General features: G+C 45.8%; 2 protein-coding genes across 2 annotated transcripts in view; one reads left to right on the forward strand and one right to left on the reverse strand.

The window, feature by feature from the left end:
- LOC117967079 (disco-interacting protein 2 homolog B) overlaps positions 1-9,901 on the reverse strand; it is a 48,619-nt gene extending 38,718 nt beyond the window's left edge. Inside the window, 1 exon segment of the mRNA XM_059013366.1 lies at positions 9,415-9,901. Within this exon segment, the coding sequence (XP_058869349.1) occupies positions 9,415-9,499 (85 nt within the window). The 5' untranslated portion in view covers positions 9,500-9,901.
- Positions 9,902-10,658: 757 nt separating this feature from the next.
- Positions 10,659-27,164, forward strand: LOC117400915 (integrin beta-7). Its single transcript, XM_059013014.1, has 16 exons — positions 10,659-10,752; positions 17,888-17,960; positions 18,713-18,798; positions 20,631-20,841; positions 21,225-21,395; positions 21,705-21,946; positions 22,549-22,707; positions 22,979-23,074; positions 23,318-23,407; positions 23,685-23,822; positions 23,929-24,122; positions 24,483-24,703; positions 24,894-25,116; positions 25,413-25,591; positions 26,283-26,440; positions 26,714-27,164. Exons 2-16 carry the CDS (start codon positions 17,891-17,893, stop codon positions 26,777-26,779), a joined length of 2,304 nt encoding a protein of 767 aa, XP_058868997.1. The 5' UTR covers positions 10,659-10,752; positions 17,888-17,890; the 3' UTR covers positions 26,780-27,164.
- The last annotated feature ends 804 nt before the right edge of the window (positions 27,165-27,968 follow it).

Below are 27,968 nucleotides of genomic sequence, written 5' to 3' on the forward strand. Positions count from 1 at the left end.
CAAGCTGTTTCAGCTCTTGTTTGTCACTCTGGTAAGCGTACACCGCGCAGTGTCTTTCTTCTGAACATTTTGCCACAGATACCCATGCACAAAACTACTGGACAAACACAGGATTTCTAAAGAGAGTTTAAACTACCAACCCCTCTTCCGTTCGGGAGGTCCGGTTTTTTTGTACCCGACTGCAAACCAGACAAGCGTTTCAGTAGTGCTGACTTGTTTTCAGCTCTTAAAACAGTTACAGAAGTCAAGTTAGCTATAACATTTTATAAGTAACTTGAACTCTGCAACTTTTTAAAGAGTTGAGAACAATTAAAAAGGTCTAATTAAGATTGTGATCATTTCAATGAAGGGTCTAGTAATGAGAGTTCAGCTGAATCGGAAACCAGCAGACACAGGGGGTCCCCAGGACCAGGGTTGGGAACCACTGCTCTAATGCACGGGATCAAAACGCTACACAACGCAACTTCATCCCCGGTGTATGCATTTTAATCTCGTGACAATCCTGCTAAATCCCGGCGAGGTGATCCGAAAGAGCAGGGAGAGAGGCCAGCCAAGAGATTTGCAAACAGCAGCAAGGACAGGACGGCAAATCTGGCTAATGTTGTACAGCCTGACACCTGGAGAGCTTTTCCTGTAGTTGCATCCAAAAAAGCCATCATCACGGTCTTGACATCACAGTGTCATAATTCCCTGTTCGGATGTCAGTGAATGATCACGTTCCCTCTGTTTCCCAAATGTATCCTGGCGTGTGCGCTGAACACAGAACCACAGCGGCTAATGAGAGACAAGTCTTACAGGGACAACACTTCAAAGACTGTACCACTGGGGAGCTTACCGTCTAGCCCACCTCAATCTGAAAATACAAAATATTCAAAAAACTCTCACACACCCTCCCTGGCACGGCGCGTTGACAACAGATCCTTAAACACACAGCAACGGCTCAACAGGGCCAGGCTCTTACACAGCCCTGCTCTGAGCAGAGTCTGTTGCTTTTGTAGGTGTGGTTCCATGAACAGCGTGAATGAGGATCACAACTATCCCCGAGACTCTACTGCTTCACAACGCAGCAACCAGAGTGCCGACACGCACACACCGCTCACAGCACCTCACTCCGTCCCGATCAGGAACGCTGGCACAGAGGAATCTTTTCAAATCTAATTTAGAAACAGATTTGCTTTAGCTTATTTTCTGAGCTGGATTCATTTGCCAATGGCTGTTTTCTTGTAAAGCACCCTGGGATGCTACAGAAAAGCAGCCTGTACTGTAACTATAAGGATGGGGGGGGGTCCAGTGGTTAAAGAAAGGGGCTGGATACCAGGAGGTTCAAATCCCAGTACAGCCACTGACTCCCTGTGTGTGACCCTGAGCAAGTCACTGAACCTCCTTGTGCTCCGTCCTTCAGATGAGATGCAAAACAAACGAGGTCCTGTTGGAAGTGACTCTGCAGCAGCAGCAGCAGCAGTTCCTGATGAACAGATCCCCCCCCTGGTCTCTGTAAGTCGCTTTGGATAAAAGCGTCTGCTCAATGACTGATTCATAATAAATCTACAGGATGCAGAACACTTACTGTACCAGAGAGCCGAGGCAGAGAGGCAGTGCTGCTATTACAATACATGGAAGCACAGGAAAATGAAAGCTCTTCATCCCGAGTCAAGCAAGCACAGGCACTTCTATATTACAGGGAGGGGAAATAAAACCACCTAAGAACTAAACCATCAGCCACTCTCACAAGCTTTCTCAGTCACCGATAAACTCTGTCCAACAATGACGAGAAAATGCAATCCGCGACGTGGAACCATGTTTTGAAGCCAGCGCACTTTGTATGATTATATATATAGATTATTTTATGGGGGTATTATAAATGATCGGGAATGAAAGGATGTATTGAAGCTGCTCTTGTTGCTGTGGGTTTTTTTTTTTTGATTGTTTTTATGACGTTGTAAACGTGATATTGCTCTCTGAAAATGTGCCTCTGTGCTCAAAAGAGAAACCCATTGTGTTCAAACTGTAACCTTGAAAGAACATTAGCAGAGAGCGACAGAGGGGGGGTGAGAGAGAGAGAGAGAGAGAGAGAGAGAGAGAGAGAGAGAGAGAGAGAGAGAGAGAGAGAGAGTAGTTTGTTGCAAAAAAAAAAATAAACGAATCCCTCCACGGCCTACACTACAGCGCTCTGAACTCTGAACCGTCTCCATTGCACTGTGAAGAGTCCGGGAGTCCTTGGTGAGCGATCTCAGTTCAGATCAATTGAATACCGTGTGTGCGTGTGTGAGTGTGAGGGGGGGGGGGGTGCACAGCTCTGTGTGACCTCATTCCTGGCACGGCGCAGCCGGGAGAACTTCAGGAAGCAGGGCTGCGAGCTGGAATAGCTGCACGGGCATGAGATCGCTGTTACAAGGTCCTTTAAGAATCTCTTTCCATCCCTGCATCCTTATCACTGGAGCTGGTGGGGTTTGAATCAGAAACGTCTGGGTCTATTCAATGGTAGGGGTGGAACAGCACACTTTAGACAACAATTCGCTCGCAAGGACGTCTTTAGTACTTCGGATAACTCCCAACTTAAAAACAGAGCTCGCTGTCACAAGAAAAAAAAGTTAAAACACTGAACGATAAAATAAACTTTTGCAAAAACCACCTTAAAAATAAACCAGAATGGAACAAAAGGGCAGAAAAAAGAAATCCACAAACTCAGCCTCGCTCTCCCTCTCCCTCTCCCTCTCCCTCTCCCTCTCCCTCTCCCTCTCCCTCTCCCTCTCCCTCTCCCTCAGCACAGAACTGGCTCCTAACAGTCAGCTGTGGCTGTAGTTTCAAACACCCCACTGAGAAGTAGGTCAGGCTTGAGACTCACTCGGACAGGGAGTGCTGAGTGCCGGGGGAAGGCAGGGGCTGCAGAGGCTGTCCGGGGCCGAGCCCAAGGAAATCACCAGGCTGATTGAGTTCTGTACAGGCCGGCCCACAGGGGGTTCAAACCACTTCATACACAAGGGTTACCAAGTCAGAGAACGGATTTCTTTTTTTTTTTTTTTTTTTTTATACTTTAAATAAGAACGCTACTTGCATACCAAATGGAATTCACTCGTATGCAATACAATAGCTCTCTGAAAGGTGTTTTTTTTTAGAACAAAAGTATGTTTTGGTTCCTAGTAGCTGACTGATCCCAAAACTTTGTCAAGTCGGGTCTTAAAAGATCTCAGTGACTCAGCATCAGCAGCATGGTAACCCTTGGTAACCCATGGTAACCCTTAGCAGCACTTGGTAACCCTTGGTAACCCATGGTAACCCTTAGTAGCACTTGGTAACCCTTAGTAGCACTTGGTAACCCTTGGTAACCCATAGTAACTCTTGGTAACCCATTCCATTCTCTGTGTACATAAGAAAGTATCCAAACGAGAGGAGGCCCCATTCAGCCCATCTTGCTCGTTTGGTTGTTAGTAGCTTATTGATCCCAGAATCTCATCAAGCAGCTTCTTGAAGGATCCCAGGGTGTCAGCTTCAACAACATTACTGGGGAGTTGGTTCCAGACCCTCACAATTCTCTGTGTAAAAAAAAAGTGCCTCCTATTTTCTGTTCTGAATGCCCCTTTATCTAATCTCCATTTGTTACCCCCTGGTCCTTGTTTCTTTTTTCCCCCCCCAAGTCAAAAATGTCCCCTGGGTTGTAATGTAAAGAGTCTCCAGCCCTCAGTCTTCAGTCTTCAAGCTCTCTGACACTGGGCTGAATACTCTACAGTACTTGGAGGAATAAATCACTTCTTTTTTGGGGGGGGGGATATGGGTAAGTTATTTAGAGTAGAGACAGCATCAATTCTCCTTCAGCTCCACATTCCCCAGCACTTGATGTGTGGAGTCTTGGAGATGCCGAGCCATTCCTGCTATTTCACTCCCTCCCTCCCTCCCGCACACAGGCAGCCTGGCTTTTACTGCAGCGCCGTTTCTTATCAGGCTGCTGCTAAAGCTGAAGCTAAAAGGTGTTAATTAAATGAACATCTGCTGTAGGAATGAGAGATATTTTAACAGAGCAGTCATCCGGACGCCACGGAATTCAGTTAAGGTAGACCGACCCCCCTGTGATCACATTATCCTGTATGGATTCCTCGCTTTCACGAGAGGTTGAGGGTAGTGGCGTGTGCGGATACTCCAACTCTTAATGGCTTTTAAAGAATATTTATAGGCAGGTATTAATAAAATAAATCCACTTCATCAATGTGTTGATTTCAAAAATAAGAAAAAAAAAAAAAAAATGCTGTCCTTCCTTCACCTTTGCAATGAGGTGCCAAATCAACAGCAATTAAGTTCAGCACTGAAAACTATTTTCGATCGGTCTGATATTTCTCCAAGATAAAAGGGCCATGTTTTAGTGCATTCTTAACGAACGCCTGTTTTACAAGAGGAGAAAAATAAACTCTTGTTTGGTTTCTAGTTGTGTAAAATGCACAAGACTATTTTTATTTATTTATTTATTTATTTTAATTTAATTAGCTGGCTACGTATTTTGTTTCAGTTTTTGTAAAGACAGGAAAGAGCAGATGTTGAAACGGCAGCAAAAATCCAGGCAGTGGAATTTATGACCCATACATTTTATAAAAAAAAAAACCAACACGAATCCCAGAGACTGTGATGATAACGGATTGCCTTTGAGCCGGTTCTCGCTGCAGGGTGTCGAGCAGGGCGGGTCCCAGATTCTGTGCCTCTGTCTGGAAACACCCTTAACCCTTCGTCTGCCTCGTTCGGATCTTACGCTTGTTCTAGTTAAACGTTTCTCTCTCCAAAAAAAAAAAAAATTACACTTCCGTGTTCAGCAATAGCGATTTTCTTTTAACACAATAAGCATACAAGTCATATTATTTCCTACCCCTCAACGATGTCACCTTTTCCTTACAATCTGAAACTGTCCAGCTGGTGACAAGACACCTGATACAGCAGCTTCCAACACAAAAACTAACAAATACAAAAAAATCAGCTGGGATCAGCTACTGTACAGCCTCAGAGCGAACGTGTAGCAGGAGTGGCGAGTCTGTGGGTCACACTGTTAGGAGGAGCTGCTTGTGCAGCTAGAAGAGAAAGAACAACTTATTGATCAGACTCCTGATCACTTAAATATACTTCAAGGAGTGCAGTTCTGAGACAAGGTGTGGACTGATCTGCTACCTCCAGGGTTTACAGTACACAGGGCACAGGGAGGGGTCCATTCCTGCGCTCCAGTTCCAGTTCCAGTTCCAGTTCCAGTTCCAGTTCCGTTGAACAGGGGCAGGAAGGAGCTGCTGCATTTGTTTCCGATCCCAGCGCTATGGGATTACGGGATAAACGCAGCGAGAGCAGCCAGATAAAGCACGGCCACCACCACGACCAGGAAACACAAACTATGAGCTCATGCTTGCACAAATATTTATGCAGAGGTGACTTCATGGAAACAGAGGTCAGATCACTTTAATTCCACGTCTCTCTGTGTGTGTGTGTGTGTGTGCCAGTCATCAGCCTTCTCTGCGTGCGTGGGCAGGTATCGCTCTCAATGTGCACACACAAAGACAGTAACTCCTGAAAAAACGACGCTGTGGGGACGTCCCGGCTGGGTAAAACACCTTTTAAATGAATGAAATATGCCTTAAAAAAAAAAAAAAAAAAAAGTTTGTCGACTTTCACCCCGTGTGGAGTTTTTTGTCTGACTGGAGTTAGAAATAGTAAATTAAAATAGTGAGAGAATGAGAAATCCCCACAAATATAGGAATGCAAACGTGTGTGTGTGTGTGTGTGTGTGTGTGTAGGGGGTGTGTGTGTGTTATAATAATAGCCTAGAAAGGTGTGGTAAACCATAGTAAAAAAAACAAGGGAAACTCCTGTAATCTGTGGTAAATGTGAAGTAAAACCATTGCAAAGTTTGGGGGTGGGGGGAGGGGGGTAACCTTTTATAATAATAATAATAATCATGGTGCTGCTCCTGGAAGCTACAGCAGGCCGCTCTCTCTCTCTCTCTCTCTCTCTCTCTCTCTCTCTCAGGATCAGTGTTCTCTTCCCTCCCAGGCTGGCTGTGCTGGTTAGCGTCTCTGCCCGGGGGCGAGAGCACAGACAAGCACAGACAGAGCAGCAAGCCCACACTGCAGCTGCACAGCCCGCACGGCAAACACGTGCAAATACAAACACTCCTGCTTTTCACTTACAAACTCTTTAACATCAACGCTGTCGGCTATCAAGAGGCAAGAAGACAAGAAATTACATTTTGCAAGTGTTTTTCAACAGAGTGGCTTAGTGTTCCCTCGGCTGCGCGTCCGTCAGTCAGTCAGTCAGTGCCACTCTACATGCTGAACCTTACCCAAACTGATCCTTTTACTTTGCATAGATTAACCTGGGTCAGTGCTCTGCTTTTGGTGAGATATGTAACCCTGAATGCCTCCCCTGCACAGTCCTGTGCTTTCGGAAAGCGCTGTTTGTATATCAGCCTCTCTGTGATTCAAGCTGCTGCCTCACCCACCCTGGTATCGAGTTCTCCACTGCTGGGGATTTCATGATCACAAAGAGCGCCACTGTAACTGAGCCCTGGCATTTGTTTCCATGCAAATCAATGCGAGGACTGGACTAACACGGAAAGCACTGCGATCGGATCATTTTAACCCTGCTGTTTATCCCAGTCTGTGGGCACACTGTACAGTTTAAAACAAACCATGGAAGCAGAGCTTCAGCACTGCCCTCAGCATCATAACAAGACAGCAGGTCCCTATGACAGAGTACTGCACAGGCACGCTGCACTGACAAGGGCATTTACATTCTGAAACCTTGCGCTAAGGAATGTCCTGACCAAGTTCCACCACAATAAACTGTGACCGGGAGTACAAACGGCTGTCTCCACTATATCCTTGTGAATGCACGCTTATTAAAATGACATTGAATAGATAGACACACACATTTAAATGGATGTTTGTCTTCACCTTCTCAAACCAAGAAATGAGAAACAACAGGCACTCCGTGTGAAAACGTTCGACCGCTTTGTGCTTTAAATTAGACATCTTGAAACGGTGTCTAAACAGTCTCCTGCGTTTTACCACGTGTGGCTCGGTGTTCCTTTTCTCTTACTGTTTTAAATTGAATGCATGTGTGAGCTATTAAAGCAATTAAAATGGACAATTGCTAATTTGCTTATTTTGACAATTTTACAAGATTTTCAGTTCCAGTGGTTTGATTTCATCCGCACAGCAAATCAAAACCACAGAAGCAATGGGGTGCTCCGACGCAGAAGCAACGGGGTGTTCTGACACAGAAGCAATGGGGTGCTCTGACACAGAAGCAATGGGGTGCTCTGACACAGAAGCAATGGGGTGCTCTGACACAGAAGCAATGGGGTGCTCTGACACAGAAGCAATGGGGTGCTCTGACACAGAAGCAATGGGGTGCTCCGACACAGAAGCAACGGGGTGTTCCGACACAGAAGCAACGGGGGGCTCTGACACAGAAGCAATGGGGTGCTCCGACACAGAAGCAATGGGGTGCTCCGACACAGAAGCAATGGGGTGCTCCGACACAGAAGCAATGGGGTGCTCCGACACAGAAGCAATGGGGTGCTCCGACACAGAAGCAATGGGGTGCTCTGACGCAGAAGCAACGGGGTGCTCTGACACAGAAGCAACGGGGTATTCTAATGCAGAAGCAACGGGGTGCTCTGACACAGAAGCAATGGGGTGCATCACCTAGAATTTTAGGGTTGAGACACAATAAAAAAACAACAAAAAACCGATATGAACATAATTTACATGCCTGTGTGTTTGAACAGCCTGAACACACACTACCAGATCCGCACACCCAGGAAGACTGCAGCCTGTTTGTACAACAGGTGTGGTTTGCAGCCTGTCTGTACAACCTCCTAACATCGCAGCGCCACGCTGTGCCGCGTGTGTCTGGCTGCACAAACTCACAGCGCTTCAAGGGGTAGTGTCTAATCATGCTTCACTACAGCACAGATTTACCTGTAAACATACATGATGAAAAAATACAGGTGTGTAGGTGAGGGTGTGTGTGTGAGAGGGTGAGGGGGGGGGTGAGAGGGTAAGGGGGTGTGTGTGAGACAGGGTGACGGGTGTGTAGGTGAGGGGGCGTGTGTGAGAGGGTGAGGGGGGGTGAGAGGGTAAGGGGGTGTGTGTGAGACAGGGTGACGGGTGTGTAGGTGAGGGAGAGTGTGTGAGAGGGTGAGGGGGGGTGAGAGGGTAAGGGTGTGTGTGTGAGACAGGGTGACGGGTGTGTAGGTGAGGGGGTGTGTGAGAGGGTGAGGGGGGGTGAGAGGGTAAGGGTGTGTGTGTGAGACAGGGTGACGGGTGTGTAGGTGAGGGGGCGTGTGCACACACCTGCCTGTCCTATCTGCAATACTGTGAATCATTTACCAGGGTAGATGACTCACAGTATTGAAAGAAAAGAAATACTGTACCACTATTACAGCTTCCGGTTGACTTTTTATGATATAATTTTGTAGTTTCTTTGATTACATGATGTTAAACATCTCAATTATGTTTATATAGTTGTTTTTTTTACTACCCTTAATAACAACGTAACAAAATCAAGTTCATTAAATTGTGTGCGGCCGTCTTAAGACAGTTAACCAGCCATTAAAAACAGAAGCCAGAGAGATTTCTTTTAATTTCAGGCAAAATGTATTCCAGTGAGCTACACTGTACCGGCACGCACACAGCCTTACCCTTACCGTGCGTAAAACACTGAATACGGTAAAGAATATGCCAGCATTGTAAAAAAAAATAAAAAAAACAAACACGAAAAAGCCTTTACAAATATACAAGCCAGCAATAAACACGCGTGTGTGTGTGTGTGTGTGTGTTTTGGTTTCACTGTTGCCATAATGTAAAACACTAAAGACCGTGTCATGTTTTCCCAACAACGACAGGACACAAGTCATATCACATTGTGTTTATATATATTATAAAACGAGCGATCACAATAAAATCGCGCATAACACCGTTGCTAACACGTTACACACGTTTACGATTTGAATACAGCCATTCGCTATTGTATAAAAAAGAAAACGGAGCGAGTTAATACATTCTTAAACGTAAAAAAAATGACCCGTAGCAGTATTAATTAAAAAAATTAACGTTATCACGCAGTGCCAGCATCTTAAAATGGGTTTACTGTTTTTTTGTGGAGGGATTGTGACAGCATTAAAAAAAAGCGCAGTAATCCGAAACACGATAATATTATTTTAAAACAAAAACACATTAACAATTAAACAAGACTGCTAATAAAGCAGTGAACAGAGAAACGACAATCGTGATGTTTTGCGTGGGACTATCTAATTGTACTGACACAGTGTGTGTGTGTGTTTGTGTGCGTGTAAATGCTATCTGATTTGACGATGTATACACATTACTGTACAATACTGTATTGCAAAGGTGTCGCTTCCGCTTCCCGTCTTCCTTCGCTTACCTTCGGATAACTCTAAATCCAGTTCGGATAACGAATCCCTGACATCTTTCGGGAGAATCGAGAGGTCCACGCCTCTGTCAGCCATGGTTTCAAATCCTCGTTGGTCACGACACACACAAAAACAAAGAAAACGGGACTTACAGAAAAGCACAGTTTTTTAAAAACCCATTCGAGAGCTTCGCTGCCTCCGCCATACTGAAGCTCCAATGCATTCAGGATCACATGATATATGATGATGAGGATGATGATGCTGGTAATGATGACTGGACGGGAAGGCGCTCGGCTCTCCAGTACGCCACCTGCGGGCTCTGGATGAAACTGCAGCGGAGAGAACCGCCCCCCCAAAACCGAGGTTGATCTCACCAGCCCCTCCGCTAGATGGAGCCAAAGCATCATTCATAAGAACATTGATACTTTGGCGCTGATTGGTTGATCAAGTCGGGTTCTTAAAGGATCCCAGTGATTCTGCTAGGCAGCCCATTCCACCCCCTCACCCCTCTCTCTCTGTGTCACCTTCCCTCTGTCCTAAGTCTGTCTTCAAATACATTTGTAAATGGTACCCGATTTCTAGGTCATGCTTCCCCAGGCATGTATTTAGGTCAGGGTTTCTCAATCTCAATATTTTCATTCCAGCTGCGTTCTCAATTGCTTAATCAAACCCTTCATTGAACTGATAATGAGCTTAATTAGACCTTTTAATCGTTCTCGACTCCTAAAAAGTCGCCGATTTCAAGTTACTTATAACATTGTATAGTTAACTTGAAATCTGCAACTGTTTAAAAGCTGAAAACATTTTTATTTAAAAAAAGGTCTAATTAAGCACATTATTAGTTCAATTAAGGGTTTGATTAAGCAATTGAGAACGCAGCTGGAATGAAAACCAGCAGACACAGGGGTCTAAATGATTAAAAAGCATTTATTTCAAGGCATAACATATATTATTATTATTATTATTATTATTATTATTATTATTATTATTATTATTATTATTATTATTATCATGTATACCTTTTGTGTACATATAAAAAAATATATATTTATTAAATTTGTGTTCATTTTTGTAGTTATACACCTGTAGATAGATAGATATATAGATAGATAGATATATATCCGTTGTGATGTATTGTAATAACAGCAGTGGTGCTCATAACCCCGCTGGATTGAATATACACGCACGCTGGATTGCTCTGGTGCAGTTTCTGTTTGAGTGTCGTTTGTTCCGTTGGGGTCAGACAGCTTCTCAAAGGACTCACACAGACAGATTAGTCATACCCGGACCGTTACTCAACCCCGTTGTGAGAATCTCACAGGGAGAGACAGGCAACACACACCGCAGAGGTAAGCGCTGCAATCATTAATATATATATATATCATAAAAGAAAAGAAAATAAAGTGTCATTTCTTTTAAGCAGACGAATTATTTGCTGTATAATGCATGCCTGAATATAATGCACAGCCTATTGTAAGCGCGTGAAATGCGTAAATGTGTATAAATATACCCCGTTCGGTCACGAATTTTTAATTCTCTTTTTAAATCTTAATTAAATAGAAATGTTAAAAGAGTTGGCGAATTTGCCCTGTCAAAACTCTGAAAAAAACAAAAACAACTCATGCCTTATAAAATAGATACACAGACAGGACACTTGGAAAACGGTGCACTTGTGCGCACGGAGACTGTGGGAGTTACAGTTATTTTTATATGTGTGTATTCTTTCATACAGTTCATATCCGATCATATTTTTTACTTCATAGAACAATAATAATGAATCAGCTGTAATAATATACGGCATTATTGTGAATCTGTCCAACTAATTCAACGGGTGGCGCGCCGCGTTCGTTCTGTATGTGGGGGAAAAAGGTAAAATGCATGATGTATTATTTATTACTAGCTGTCTTGATGCGATAGTGTGTGTCTATTTTAACTGTTAAATATATATATATATATATATATATATATATATATATATATATATATATATATATATATATATATATGTTTTTAATATGTTTTATATTTAATTGTAGTCTAGAAATGTTAGCCAATACACGATTGATATCAGCAAATATATACCGTTCTCTTTTAAGTTTGTTCTGAAATTTATTTGAATGTATATTTAATAACGCATTGTCGGTACCCAATAAAACTCTCGGTTTTATAGAATTACAAAATGATCCATTCTTCTGTTTTGGGGCTCGAGAAATAACTGTCCGTGAATGAGACTTTCCCAGCTGTAATGTTTCAGTTGAAACACGACAGAATGCCTTCAATGTTATTGATAAAGATTGTACTTAGTCCAGCAGTGATTTATATAAACTCGCTTTATATGCATTCATTTGAGGCAACGGATTTCAAACAGAAAAACTTACACTATAATACATACATAGGCACTAAGGTGTTCTTAAAATCTGTTGCATGCAATGTGAATGCAATTCTTAAACTTGTGGTTTTGTAGTGTATACTGCCCTATCTCTGGACAAAAGTTTTGCATCACCCTATAGGATTAACTTATTTCTGCTTTATAATCGAGCGAATCCTGTGTTCAGTTCTGGTCACCTTGTTAGAAAAAGAGTTTGCTCTTGAAAGAGTGCAAAGAAGAGCAACCAGAATTATCCCGGGTTTAAAAGGCATGTCCTATGCAGACAGGCTAAAAGAATTGAATCTATTCAGTCTTGAACAAAGAAGACTATGTGGCGAACTGATTCAAGCATTCAAAATCCTAAAAGGTATAGACAATGTCAGACTTTTTCGATTTGAAAAAAAGAAACAAGGACCAGGGTTCACAAATGGAGATTAGATAAAGGGGCATTCAGAACAGAAAATAGGAGGCACTTTTTTACACAGAGAATTGTGAGGGTCTGGAACCAACTCCCCAGTAATGGGCCGAATGGCCTCCTCTCGTTTGTAAACTTTCTTATGTTCTTATGTTCTTATGAATAATGTTACATATTGAATTACATACTTTTCCATATAGTTCACGAAAAAACTGATACAAAATGGAAAATGTGATATTTTGAAATCTAACATGAAATAATTTACTGTACTATTATGGCTTCCGGTAGACTTTTGCAATACAATTTTGTAGTTTCTTTGAAATTATTTATTTATTTATTTATTTATTTATTTATTTATTTATTTATTATATAATTATGTCCAGATAATTATGAGACACGACCCCTGGTTCGTTTGAAACTTTATCGGATGTGTGTTCTATTTTCGTTTTCTTATTTCTGGGAGGGCGCCGACATCTTTGAAGCTTGCTGATCTAATGGTTAAATAAAGGGTCTTGTTACCAGGAGGTTCCAGGTTCAAAATCCCGGTTTAGCCACTGACTCCCTGTGTGTGACCCTGAGCAAGTCACTGAACCTCCTTGTGCTCCGTCCTTTGGATGAGACGTAAAACAAACGATGTCCTATTGGAAGTGACTCTGCAGCAACAGCAGTTGTGTTGCATAGTTCGATAGTCTCTGTAAATTTGCTAAATGACTAATTAATAATAATAATCCTTGAGACTTTTTGACCCCTCGCACACCTCCCCCCCACTCCACAAAATACAAAGTAACACTTTCTTAAACGCTTTGATCTGGAGATTAGACAGAGCGCGCGTTTCCTTCCTTCCTGTCGCAGCTGTCTCTCTGGAAGAGGGGAGGGGAGGGGAGGGGAAGGGGCGCAGGCGCGGTTCAGGCTTCAACCACCTTGTTCTGTTTACACCTTGTTTGTACTCTCTCTCTAAAAACAAAAACGCTCTCTCGATTCATAATTTGAAAACTGCAACCATATACAGCAAGCCTCCAGTTCCCTTATAAAAGTTTAGCATAGTAAATAGGGTTATATACTGTACTTTTACCATACATTACCAAATTTATTTATATGCTTTACCAGACCTCTCTGTGCTTTACAATGCTTCCCTATGCTTTACCACACCTCTCTGTGCTTTATAATGCTTCCCTATGCTTTACCAGACCTCTCTGTGCTTTACAATGCTTCCCTATGCTTTACCAGACCTCTCTGTGCTTTACAATGCTTCCCTATGCTTTACCAGACCTCTCTGTGCTTTACAATGCTTCCCTATGCTTTACCAGACCTCTCTGTGCTTTACAATGCTTCCCTATGCTTTACCAGACCTCTCTGTGCTTTACAATGCTTCCCTATGCTTTACCAGACCTCTCTGTGCTTTACAATGCTTCCCTATGCTTTACCAGACCTCTCTGTGCTTTACAATGCTTCCCTATGCTTTACAATGCTTCCCTATGCTTTACCATGCTTTCACTGTGCTTTACAATGCTTGCCCATGCTTTCCCATGCTTTCACTGTGCTTTATCACACATGCTGTGCTTTGACTGTGGTTACACTTGCAGAAGGGTTTGCAGAGTTGTGTGTTTTCAGTGTAGAAATGGATGGGACTCTGGGCGGATACAGATCTACAGTAGAGCACACCTTGTATCTGTGGCTGCAATGAAATCCAGGGCAACTGAAAGGAAACAACAGCAAGCTCAAAAACTCAAGCAGCAAGCAGCTGGCTCAGAGAGTGGGGGTTAAAAAGGAACCAAACAGAACACCCCCATACTCCGTGCACAAGAAAAACACTGAAGAAACTTCACAAAAATGTTTCTGAGCAGAACTGAGTCCAATTATTCTCAAAACAACCTGTTCTAAAATCGTCATCATTTATATGGGTGAATGTTCAAAGCTCCCAACCCAAATATCTTAAACTGGTTGATTTTTCTGTGTGCATCCTTTGACACAAAAGTTTGAACCCCCCCACCCCACCCCCAGTTCATAAAGACCGCCTGTCTCGGAAATTCTACGAGCAGTCAGTTAGTTTACTTTTCAATAGTAATCCATCACAGATTACAGATTACTTTTCAATAGTAATCCATCACAGATTACATATTACTTTTTAATAGTAATCCATCACAGATTACAGATTACTTTTCAATAGTAATACATCACAGATTACAGATTACTTTTCAATAGTAATCCATCACAGATTACAGATTACTTTTTCGGTAATCCATCACATTATTACCTTTTTTTATTTTATTTTTTTTGGATTACTTTTTCGAGTTAAGATTTTCTTGCGTGCTATATTAATTAATAAAAGCATGCCGGTTTTGCCAAATCAAACAGCCATCTCTATTATAGTCGGACTAAACGGCGGCAACACGAGAAAATGTATTTATTCTCTCGTGTACAAGGGCTCTGATTGAACAGGGCTGCCAAGTGATGTACCCAATGAAGTGTCTGTCTGTACAGCAGGGATCTTTTCTGTCTTCGTGTTTTCATGTAGCCTCAAACAGGGATCATGAAAACAAACAACTGTGATGAAATACCAGGTTTTACCACGATGAGTAATTCTAACAGGTTACAGTTACTGTAGCTGATTACAGGAAGGCAGTTGCTTGTAATCAGTTGACTGTGAGGAGATTTGGATCTTGCAGGTGGGGCTCTATTGCTTGTGAAAGCGTTGAATAGCACACTGATGGCCGGTTAAAGATGTTTCTCACTGTCTTCAAGCATGAGGTTTGCATTTCCTGTTGATTGCAGCCCTGCACACACACCGCCACACAGGCAGTCCCTCACACACACACACACACACACACACACACACACACACACACACAAACAGACACTCACAGCTACAAACGCATTTGCACCCACACATGCACACGTACGCACACACACGCACACGCAAACGTATTTGCACCCACACACACGCACACACACAAACTATTATGCAGTATATTTATGACACTTTGCATACAGTCAACTATCCCTTCCTCTAAATGTGTTCCTCTTTACTTGAAGACATTTCACACTTAGAAGAAATAGAGAGAGGCAACCAACATTAGCAGTTATGGCTGTAATGAGCTGACACTGTATACACACGCACGCACACACACGCACGCACGCACGCACGCACGCACGCACACACACACACACACACACACACATATATATATATATATACTAGGAGTTTTCACCTTGACATTTTCTCTTAATCGATTAATCATCTGATCTACAATCGATCACACCTGTTTGCTAGCGATATGAAATTTTTGCGAAAGACAATTACAAGTAATCACTTTTAGTGACGTGATGTGACATTTTCTTTTCAGCTGTACCGCTTATTTGCGAGAGACAGAGACAGAGACACAGACACAGACACAGACACAAACACAGACACACACAGACACAGAGAGAGAGAGAGAGAGAGAGAGAGAGAGAGAGAGAGAGAGAGAGAGAGAGAGAGAGCTCAGTTTTTTTCAGCCACGTCTGGGTGATTTAAGAGAACTTGGACGGGCTTCCCTCAACGAGAACTGAAGAACAGGGGCTGCACCTAGATCCTGTTTATTTCGTTCGGTTGTGTTTGGGGTCCTGTTTACTTCTATTGTATTCGTCGTTGGTACTCGTTTTGGGTGTTCATGTTTTTGCGGTTTGTGTTTTCAGTTCTGCCTCAGCCTTCCCCAGAGACAAAGCTGCTGGTCCCTCAGTTGCGTGTGAGTCTGGAACAAAAGCGCACGGGGACTTCCGGCAGCTATTACCATGAACGCCATCGACCTGGCAGTTACCTAAACACGAGCAGAATAGCGTCTACCATCTAGTTTAGTGTAAGTGACTGGCCGAACATTTAGAAGCAGTCAACTAAACCCATGAAACGTTGCACCTGCTTCAGATCTGCAGATCAGATGCACAGTCAGTGGATAATTCCGTTTGAGTGCAGAGTTAGCATATATTGAGAAACAGCTGTACTGGCCACAAAGGGAGGGGGGGGGGGGGGGGCGATGAAATCAGCACAGTGCATCAGCATACATAAGAACATAAGAAAGTTTCCAAACGAGAGGAGGCCATTCGGCCCATCTTGTTCGTTTGGTTGTTAGTAGCTTATTGATCCCAGAATCTCATCAAGCAGCTTCTTGAAGGATCCCAGGGTGTCAGCTTCAACAACATTACTGGGGAGTTGGTTCCAGACCCTTACAATTCTCTGTGTAAAAAAAAGTGCCTCCTATTTTCTGTTCTGAATGCCCCTTTATCTAATCTCCATTTGTGACCCCTGGTCCTTGTTTCTTTTTTCAGGTCCCCTGGGTCGACATTGTCAATACCTTTTAGGATTTCGAATGCTTGAATCAGATCGCAGGCGTAGTCTTCTTTGTTCAAGACTGAATAGGTTCAATTCTTTTCAATCAATACTTGAAATAGCAATTACAATTACACACTAGCATGTTTAATTGGTTTATAACCCAGATACAAGCACAGACACATGCTAAAGAACGTTTAGTTTTAAAAAAGGGGGAGGTCACCAAAACTAGCTCAAAATAGGAGAATAACGAGGACAGGTTTTCTTTAAACACGTGACTGAATAGGCTGATGCAATACCTGCCGATAAATACGACGGGCATCACTACCTGTAACCCGCCCTTATTGGTTAGCATGCCGTGCAGAGCGCTCGTTCGACAGGCTTGAGGTTTGTGAGGTATTTGAAGCAGATTATTCAGGTTAAGTGCGCTGAGCAGGAAACTCCAATTTTAAAAACAGCCCCTAGAAAAGTTTAGTACTGTCTGCACAGTATATTTATCATGCACCCTACAGTGTCATTTTTAAACACCGCTTTGACATTTAAACGGTGCGCTGTTCACACCCCTGGGAGCTTCATACGATCCTCTTTATGAGTTAGGACCAGGGTAATGTGTAGCACAGGAGCTTAAATAGACCTGACCTCATTGTGAAATGGGAAGTGGTTACTGGGACAGAATGCTGAAGCGAGCGTTCTTCTAACCACGCTGTCAGATTCTGTACGTCTGCAGAATATACAGATGGCTCCCGGAGCTCTTAAATGGCACAGCGCCGAGCAAGAAATAGATCTGGCAGCGCGTGTCGGTGTGTACACTGTGTGGGTTTGTACACTGTTTGCAGTATAAATACATGTTTGGCACATACACAATATACTGTGTCTTTTCTGACTTTCAATAGTTTTGCATCATGAAGAGAAAAGCATACTAACGTTAGACTTCAATAAAACCACGAATAGCAAATCCATTTTTTTTTCTTTTTGTTGCTGGTTCTTATCGCTTTATTTAATGACAAGGCTCAGAAAGACTGATTCGATTTCTCCACAGGATAGTAAAACGCTGCTTTTTTTTTAACAGCGCTGTGACTCTCGATTAGTTACCTGCAAAATCAATTCTTATACGTTCTTCAATAATCGTTGTAACACTTCAGGCTTTCCAACTCATACTCGCAGTGCATTCTGGTAAGTGTAGTCCCGCTGTGAAAGGTACCTGAGCCAGGTACGACGTACCACAATGCATTGCAGGTGTGAAAAGCCTGAACTCTTCCAAACTGTGCTGGTGTACAAGTCCTATGGTAACCCTATAGTTTTTTTTAGTATTTCTGTATTATTCTCTGTTTAGTGTTTTATGAATGAAACATCTACTGTGCTTGTAATGGAGGGATCTCTTTCTGTTTCTCCACACAGAGCATGAAGTGGGCGTGTCTGCTAGCGGGTTTCCTGCTCCAGAGCGCAGGGGTCAGACGGAACCAAGTCACAGGTACGGTTACCAAGCAACCAACCTCCCTCCCTCTCCTGTCTGTCTGTCTGTGTGTCTTTCTGCCTGCCTGCCTGTGTGTCTGTCTGTCTGTCTGTCTGTGTGTGTGTCCTGTCTGTCTGTCTGTCTGACTGTCTGTCTGTCTGACTGTCTGTCTGTCTGTCTGTCTGTTTTAATTATTTTCATTCTCTTCTGGTAAAAGTGTTTCTTGATCTGAATTCTGGTGACCTCGATGAGAGAGGGTGAGAGACTCTGATCGCGTGATGAAAAATGCTCTTTTCCGATAACCATCAGCCACAGGGCCAGCTTGCTTTGTGAGTGCGCTGCGTGGGGTTTCCTGTGAATCATCACACTGAGGAGGAAGAAGATAGAGATGGCAACGTTCACAAAACAAGCCTGCAGTGTTAGAGCTCACTGAACCAGCAAAACTAAAACACTGAGTTAGGAGGAGCCTGTATCCCTCATCAACCAGAGAGTAAAACACACTCCTTTATTCAGGAACCTCGTGCTGGGCTACAGAGAGCTGTGCTGTTGTGCTATTGGTCTTGCATCGATCACGATGCAAAATGATATGCACACCTCCGCTGCAGTGAGACACAGCATGTAAAGAAAGTAGTGCGATTCATCGACTCACATCGATGCACAGACCCAGCTAAAGCCATTAACAGCATATCTAGACACACTGCTAAAGCATTATAAAACCATCTACCTCTCTCTCTCTCTCTCTCTCTCGCTCTCTCTCTCTCTCTCTGCAGGAGCGGTGTGGAAGCCGTGCGAGTCCAGGAGCTCCTGCGAGGAATGCATTGAGAGCCATCCGGACTGTGCCTGGTGCAAACAGCTGGTGAGGAGCCCCATCCACTCCCTGAGAAAGATTGACCACAGTGAAAGCACTGTAATACAGCACAGTGTGATACAGCACAGCACAGTGTAATACAGCACAGTGTGATACAGCACAGTGTGATACAGCACAGCACAGTGTAATACAGCACAGTGTGATACAGCACAGTGTGATACAGCACAGCACAGTGTAATACAGCACAGTGTGATACAGCACAGCACAGTGTAATACAGCACAGTGTGATACAGCACAGTGTAATACAGCACAGTGGAGTACAGCACAGTATGATACAGCACAGTGTGATACAGCACAGCACAGTGTAATGCAGCACAGTGTGATACAGCACAGCACAGTGTAATACAGCACAGTGTGATACAGCACAGTGTGATACAGCACAGTGTAGTACAGCACAGTGTGATACAGCACAGTGTAATACTGCACAGTGTGTTACAGCACAGCACAGTGTAATACAGCACAGTGTGATACAGCACAGCACAGTGTAATACAGCACAGTGTGATACAGCACAGCACAGTGTAATACAGCACAGTGTAATACAGCACAGTGTGATACAGCACAGTGTGATACAGCACAGTGTAGTACAGCACAGTGTAATACTGCACAGTTTGATACAGCACAGTGTAATACAGCACAGTGTAATACTGCACAGTGTGATACAGCACAGTGTAATACTGCACAGTGTAATACTGCACAGTGTGATACAGCACAGTGTAATACTGCACAGTGTAATACTGCACAGTGTGATACAGCACAGTGTAATACTGCAAAATGACCATGCAAATTTACCAGGTTAAGCTTTTACAGTATAAGGTGAATTGATGAATCGCTGATTGTTTAACCGAGACTCCGGTGAGACTCTCTGAAAAGCTGGGTTTTTTTTTGCTATGGTCTGAAGGTCTCGTTCTCAGTGGTGCAGTGGAGCCTGTGGGCAAGGCTGCCTGTCTAGCTGTGTTCCAGACAGACAGTCAGACACACACACTCAGCTTCTCTCTGTGAGTCATAAGAAGCCGGGCTGCCTGCTCTCCTCTTCCTTCCTCTGCGGTGGATCTGATGCTGATTTCTATGCTAATGGAAACTGACTGGCACATACAAAACCACAGAGAGTGCAGAGGGCATGTGAGCAGGGCTGCCGTGCCGCGCCGTACCCAGCGTGTCTGAGAGATCAAATCAAGAAGAGAGAGCAAGCTGAGATTGAAAAAGATTGAAAGATCTGCAGTGTTGTTTTAAAAAAAAAAAAAAAACAGCGAATCAGGAGGAACTAGCGCTTTACCCTCTCGGCCAATCAGAGCGCAGGTTTTGTCGTTGACCCCCCCCCCCCTCCCCCATTGTGACCTCACAATCACAAAGATTTCCTCTCTGGCAAAAGCCTTTGCTGATTGGTTAAAGAATCTTATAGGGGCATTCGGGAGTTTTCATTGTCTAATTTTAACAACTACCATGATCACTTGACCCCCACTCACCCACCCCCTCTCTCTCTTCACCTCCTGTTACATCATTGCTTCAATTACCTCCCCCACACACGTACACACGAGATATTGTATAAACCACAGCTGTGTTTTACATTGTTTTCTATTACAATTCTTTACAAATGCCTGTGCTTTACCATGCTTTCGCTGTGTTTCATTACACCTTGCTGTGTTTTTTACCGTGGGAAGGTTTTAGACAGGGGTTTATGTGCTTCTCGTTGTAGCATTAGTATTAAACTGACTGATGTACTGAGCGAATCATTCTGAACTAACCCTGTGACGCCCAAGCAGCTCTGACATGAGAAAAGCTACTTTATTTATGTAACGAGAGTCCGTTTCTCTCTCTCTAGAACTTCACGAAGGCCGGGGAATCGGACTCCAGTCGCTGTGACTCAGCGGAGAGTCTGAGGCAGCGAGGGTGTGCAGGAAGCGAGATTCAGAACCCCAGGAACGTCCTGGACATTAACAAGGACAGGCAGCTGAGACAGGGAGAGGAGGTCAGGGGTGGGGAGGAGGTGGTGCAGCTGCAACCACAAGGACTGACCCTAACTCTGCGCCCAGGTACACAAAGAGCCCAGACAGAGCCTTACACCATACCCCAGCTGCTTTATTATCATTATTAGTCGACTTCCAGGTGTGACAGGGCTGTACAGGGTTACAATGCAAGCTTAATATTTAAATACAGTTTACAGTAAGTGCAAATACTACTAGAATACAATATGAACTAGCATGCAGCAAGTTTACAGCAGCGTTAAGCGAGTGAGCCCCTCAGTGAACAAACCCACTTCCTGGCACGCTCAGTCCCGCTCCCCCTGAGCAGCTCAGAGCTGCAGAGCGGGTTTCATCGGTGATCTGCTCAGTTGCTTAACGCACCCATTGTTAATTGAAACAGGCAGCATGCAGAAAGCTCACTTGACTTGTTGGTGTGTCTGCATGTGATTCAGGGGCTCCTCAGAGCTTCACGGTGAAGTTCAAGCGCGCCGAGGGCTACCCCATAGACCTCTACTACCTGATGGACCTCTCCTACTCCATGAAGGATGATCTGGAGAACATTAAGAAGCTGGGTCAGGAGATCCTCACCGCTCTCAACAAAGTCACACGCTCTGTGAAGATCGGTGAGTCAGCCAGATGCGTATGATTGTATAGCAGCTGGATCCATTCCTGGTTCTACTATGAGTTTAATAATAAGACACATGCCCTGAGCTTGTTACCTAGACACACTGGAGCTAATCAAGCTGGTAGTAAAACCTGGAGGGGGTGAAACTGCTATGCAACAGGAGTCTTATTTCCATCCCTGAGATTACATAAGAAATGTAATGTATAGCTAATACACAGACCATCATTACTGTTTTTAAACCCTGTGTTTGTTTTTTTTTCTGGGGTTTGGTTTGGTTTGTTCGGGTCGGGTCGGGTCTGGTGTGCAGGTTTCGGTTCCTTCGTGGATAAGACCGTTCTGCCCTACGTCAGCACGGTGAAGTCCAAGCTGTTGAACCCGTGTCCCACGCGCCTGGACACCTGCCAGCCCCCGTTCAGCTTCCGCAACGTGCTGTCGCTCACGGAGAGCGCGGCGCTGTTCGAGGAGCGCGTCAGCGAGCAGAGCATCTCGGGGAACCTGGACTCCCCCGAAGCAGGGTTCGATGCCATGATGCAGGCAGCCGTCTGTCAGGTGAGGGCCGGCGCAGTGCTGGGAGGATCAGACGATCATTTTAATGATGGACCGTTTTGTTGAAGACGTATTCTTCATCCTTGTGCTTCTGGTCTTGCATCACGGTACAAACGATACAGACCTCTATTACAATGCGATATGTCCTGTAAAGAAAGGCAGTTTCTGTAGCTGGGGGGCATGCAGTAATAACATTAGAAAGAATGAACGTTCGTTTTTTCTTATTCAGATTGGTACCTCTTTGTGGTTGTGAGAGATGGGGGGGATTTCACAGCCACTCTCCGACAATAAGATCTTAATATCTTCATGTTCGGATTGAAATATATATTTTTTAGTGTTGAGACCGTAGACATGGGAAGTGGTGTCGCGATTGAGAAATTTCACATTGAAATCTCATCCTCCCTCGGCCTTTATTCTCCTCTCTCATCCTCTCCAGTCCTCTCTCCTCCTCTCTCCTCCTCTCTCCTGTCCTCTCGCATCCTCTCTTCTCCTTTCTCCAGTCCTCATCTCTCATCCTCTCATCCTCTCTCCGCTCCTCTCCTCCTCTCCTCCTCTCTCCTCTCCTGTCCTCTCTCTTGTTGACGCTCTGTGTCCTCGCCCCTCAGAGAGAGATCGGCTGGAGGAACGTGACCCGGCTGCTGGTCTACACCTCGGACGACACGTTCCACATGGCCGGGGACGGCAAGCTGGGCGGGATCTACTTCCCCAACGACGGCCACTGCCATCTGAACAAGGGGGGTGTGTACGACAGGAGCACCTACTACGTGAGTGTACACCGAGGCAGCAAAACCAGCAGAGAGAGGGGGGCACCATCACCTACCAGGGATGGAAATAAGACTCCCGCTGCATATAGGGTCACCACCTCCGAGGGTAAAAAAAAACGGGGCCTCCGAACGGAAGTGGGGGGTCGTTAGTTTAGAAATCCTGTCTCGTCCAATAGGATAATATCACCGCTCTAGTAATGGCAAGCGAATAATGTGGTGCGTCTATTAGCAGTAGTGCTGTATGCTATTTATTCCTCTGTCCATTCCCCAGGATTACCCCTCGGTGGGGCAGCTGGCTCAGGTCCTGTCTGCCAACAACATCCAGTCCATTTTTGCCGTGACGGAGAAGATCTATCCCACGTACCAGGTAGGGATGATTTCTATGGAGATCTGTCAGCTGGCACGGTGAGGGAGGGTCTTGCAGTTAAACCCAAGGTCAGAGATCTGCTTCAATTGCTGTGACCACGAGACCGGAGATACAGGGCTGCAGGTGTCGTTTGGGGGCTGAGGGGGCGGAGCTTGGGTATTGGGGGTGTGGTTTATGGGAGACTGGGGGTGGGGCTTAGCTGTGTGAAAGGTTATTTCATTGTATGTGTTTGTTTTTCCCCAGGAGCTCAGCAGACTGATCCCGAAGTCTGCAGTGGGAGTGCTGACGAGCGACTCCAGCAACGTGGTGCAGCTCATTGAAGATGCCTACAACGTGAGAGAGAGGGAGAGAGGGAGGGAGAGAGGGAGGGAGGGAGGATGAGAGAGAGAGGGGGAGGGAGGGAGGATGAGAGAGAGAGGGGGAGGGAGGGAGGGAGAGAGAGGGTGAGAGAGACAGAGACAGAGAGAGAGGGTGTGATAGAGAGAGACAGAGAGAGAGACACTGAGAGAGTTTGAGAGTGAGAGGTGGTGAGCATGCTGCTGTTCATGCACAATGCTTGATGACTCCCTGCTGTCTCTCTCCTCCCCTGCCTGGCCTCTCCGCTCCACAGAGCCTCTCCTCCACCATCTACCTGGACCCCCTGCAGCTGCCTGCGGGGCTCAGCGTCTCCTTCGACTCGCACTGCGGGAACCACACCGTGCATGGGCAGAGACGAGGGGAGTGCACCGGGGTCAAGATCGGGCAGGAGGTGAGGAGGGAGAGGGAGAGGGAGAGGGGGGCAACGTAAAATCTTATAAAAGCGTGCGTGCGTGCAAATGAACCTTGCCACCCCCCTCCTCCCCCGACCCCCTCAGATCAGCTTCACCGTGACGGTGACCAGCGCGGAGTGTCTGACGGGCAGCCAGCACTTCACCATCAAACCACAAGGCATCAACGAGGAGCTGCAGGTCACTGTGAAGACAGCGTGCGACTGCGGCTGCGGAGACGAGGATCCCTCATCACAGCACTGCAGCCATGGCAACGGCTCTCTGCACTGCGGCGTCTGCAGGCAAGTCTGGGGGGGGGGGGGGGGGCTGGGGAGAGGGGGCGGGGGTCATCCATTCAACCCATCAGTGCTGGCTGATCTCAAGACTTTACGAAGTCAGGGCTCAATGGCTCTTTTAAATGTTCACCACCTTATCACAGTCCACACGCTTATTTTTTAAAACAGCCACCTTCAGATCACGCTGGTAATATGTAGAAAGAGACGTTTCTCTCTAAAGAGACTGGATTACCTGTATTTATAAATAATCTGTGCTACAGACTCTGAGACTGTATGATACAAGTGTTAACACTGTTTAATAGCACTGTGTCATCCTTTATAAAAGTGTGTGTATGTATAAACGGGTATGTGTGTCTGTGTGTGCAGCTGTAATAAGGGCAGGCAGGGCCGCCACTGTGAGTGCCAGCTCTCCGGAGACGAGGCCAGCGACCTGCAGCAGAGCTGCCGAGCTGGTAACCGCTCGACGCTGTGCAGCGGACACGGGCGCTGTGAGTGCGGGGCCTGCCTCTGCGACAAGAACAGGGGCGGAGCCCACTGTGAGTGTGACCACACTGCCTGCCCGAGACACAACAACACGCTGTGTGGAGGTGAGGAGCGGGGCTTAGGGTTCAGTGTGGTTTACTGGGGAAGGAGCAGGGGGTTATGGGTGTGGGGGGGTGCGGTTTGGATATGTGGGGTGTGGTTTATGGGCGGGGTTTATGGGGGGGGGCTGGTTTAGCAGGGGGGTGGCACTATAGGTTCTTTTGCAAGAGCTGAGCTCTCTGTCTCTCCCTCCAGGCAAGGGGGAGTGCAGCTGCGGCCAGTGCGTGTGCTCGCAGGGTTTCACAGGGGAGGCCTGCGAGTGCCCTTCTGCCAATACCAGCTGCGTTCCTGAGGCGGGCGGGGAGCTGTGCAGCGGCAACGGCACCTGTGTGTGCAACCGCTGCCACTGCAAAGAGGGCTACATCGGGAGACACTGCCTGACATGCATCAACTGCAAAACAGACTGCCAGAGCTACGAGTGAGCCAGCTGATCCCGTCTGCTCCCAGAGTGTTTTAATATGCATTGCCACACCTCTCTGTGCTTTACAATGCTTCCCTATGCTTTACCAGACCTCTCTGTGCTTTACAATGCTCCCCTATGCTTTACCACACCTCTCTGTGCTTTACAATGCTTGCCTATGCTTTACCAGACCTCTCTGTGCTTTACAATGCTTCCCTATGTTTTACCAGACCTCTCTGTGCTTTACAATGCTTGCCTATGCTTTACCATGCTGTCACTGTGCTCTATTACACTTTGCTGTGCTTTTCCTGCAGGACCTGTCTGTTGTGTGAGCTGGACGGGGGGCACTGTGAGTCAGAGTGCAAGGGAGCCCTGCGACGAGAGGTAAAGAAACTTCCAGAAGACACCTGCATCCTGGATAACGCCATCTTCCGTGTGATTCCACCCAGAGAGGAAGGGAGTGGGGTCGTCATTGAATACGTGAGGAGAATGTGTAAGAGCTTCAGAGTCTTACTGCAGAACAGAGGGGAGAGGAGAGGGGAGGGGAGAGGAGAGGGGAGAGAGGGGAGGGGGGAGGGAGAGGAGAGAGGGGAGAGAGGGGAGGGGAGGGTAGGGGAGAGGAGAGGGGAGAGAGGGGAGGGGAGGGGGGAGGGAGAGAGGAGAGGGGAGGGGGGGGAGAGGGGAGAGGGGAGAGGGGAGAGAGGGGAGGGGGAGGGAGAGGGGAGGAAGAGAGAGAGGAGAGGAGAGGGGAGGGAGAGGAGAGGGGAGAGAGGGGAGGGGGGAGGGAGAGGAGAGAGGGGAGGGGGAGGGAGAGGGAGAGGGGAGGGAGAGAGAGAGGAGAGGGGAGGGGAAGGGGGAGGGAGAGGGGAGGGAGAGAGAGAGAGGAGAGGGGAGAGAGGGGAGGGGAGGGGAGAGGGGAGAGGGGAGAGCAGAGAGAGGGAGAGGAAGAGGGAGAAAGGGAGAGGGGAAAACAGGAAGGAACTTATTTTGCCAGCTAAATTATTCCTGCAGAATAAAATGTGGGAGTAGGCAGTGGGGTGGTGAGTGGGATGAGGTGTGGGTAAAAAAGGAACGTGGGGCAGAAAGTGGGCACAGGGGAGTGGATAGAGATGTCTTTTACTTTGCTATGAGGTTAGCTCTTGTTGTTTTAGCTTGTACAGAACGCACTGTGATTGTCTCCGCAGCCCCTCCCAGCACCCTGACCATCGTGGGAGGCTCTGTCTCGGGAATCGTGTTCATCGGGCTTCTTCTGATCATGCTGTACCGCATCATCATCTTTTTCTACGACAGACAAGAGTTCCGCCGCTTCGAGAATGAGAGGCAGAAAGAGAAGTGGAATAAGGTGAGGGGGCAGCGGTGTATTAAACAACTTCGAAAAACAAGACTCCTGCGTTTTACCCCTCGTGTGGCTCTGTGTTCCTTTCCTCTCACTGTTTTAAATGAATTACTAACTGGCCTATTCTGACAATTTTCCGAGATTCTCGGTTCCAGTGGTTTGATTCCATCCGCGCAGCCAATCAAAACCGCAGAAGCAGCGGGGCGTTCTAATACACGCACACGCCGCTGTGTATCTGTGAAAATCTCTCTGAATTCAGATGTTTGTTTGTTTTTTCAGGACGATAACCCCCTGTTTATACATGCCACCACCACTGTAATGAACCCCAACTTCGAAGAGAGCTAAACCAGCCACACAGCCTGCAGAGAGCCAGGACGCGGAGGACTCGCAATCCACTCCCTGTGTCTAACGAGCTCCCCAGCACTGTAACGCAGCCTGGATCCCCACCTAAACCATCCCCACCCCCCCTGCCTTTCCCCTGTTCGAGAACCCCTTAAAGACTTCCCATCATTCCCTGCGGACCAACATGGGTGGAAGAAGGGAGGCCGTGTCATGTTGCTCCTGAAGAAAATGTATTTGAAATGGAAACGCATCGTGCACAAGGATCAGGGAGGAAGATGAACTGGGGTTCTGAATCTTATTAAGGGGAGGAGAATTTTTTTTAACACAAAACACATTTAAGAGGTGTTAATATTTTGCATTATTATTAATAAAGGATGATTTATGATAAGTTAATATGTACTGTTGAGAACCATTATAACTAACCCTTATAAAAGTGTCCCATAGTAAAAACATAGCCAAGTGTAATAAAGCACAGGGAAGCATTGTAAAGCACAGTGACAGCATGGTAAAGCATAGGGAAGCATTGTAAAGCACAGAGAGGTCTGGTAAAGCATAGGGAAGCATTGTAAAGCACAGAGAGGTCTGGTAAAGCATAGGGAAGCATTGTAAAGCACAGAGAGGTCTGGTAAAGCATAGGGAAGCATTGTAAAGCACAGAGAGGTCTGGTAAAGCATAGGGAAGCATTGTAAAGCACAGAGAGGTCTGGTAAAGCATAGGGAAGCATTGTAAAGCACAGAGAGGTGTGGTAAAGCATAGGGAAGCATTGTAAAGCACAGAGAGGTCTGGTAAAGCATAGGGAAGCATTGTAAAGCACAGAGAGGTATGGTAAAGCATAGGGAAGTATTGTAAAGCACAGAGAGGTCTGGTAAAGCATAGGGAAGCATTGTAAAGCACAGAGAGGTCTGGTAAAGCATAGGGAAGCATTGTAAAGCACAGAGAGGTCTGGTAAAGCATAGGGAAGCATTGTAAAGCACAGAGAGGTGTGGTAAAGCATAGGGAAGCATTGTAAAGCACAGAGAGGTCTGGTAAAGCATAGGGAAGCATTGTAAAGCACAGAGAGGTCTAGTAAAGCATAGGGAAGCATTGTAAAGCACAGAGAGGTCTGGTAAAGCATAGGGAAGCATTGTAAAGCACAGAGAGGTCTGGTAAAGCACAAGGAAGCATTGTAAATGTTGCACTTAAAACAATGAAA

This window comes from Acipenser ruthenus, chromosome 45 (assembly GCF_902713425.1).
Source record: "Acipenser ruthenus chromosome 45, fAciRut3.2 maternal haplotype, whole genome shotgun sequence".
Taxonomy (NCBI): domain Eukaryota; kingdom Metazoa; phylum Chordata; class Actinopteri; order Acipenseriformes; family Acipenseridae; genus Acipenser; species Acipenser ruthenus.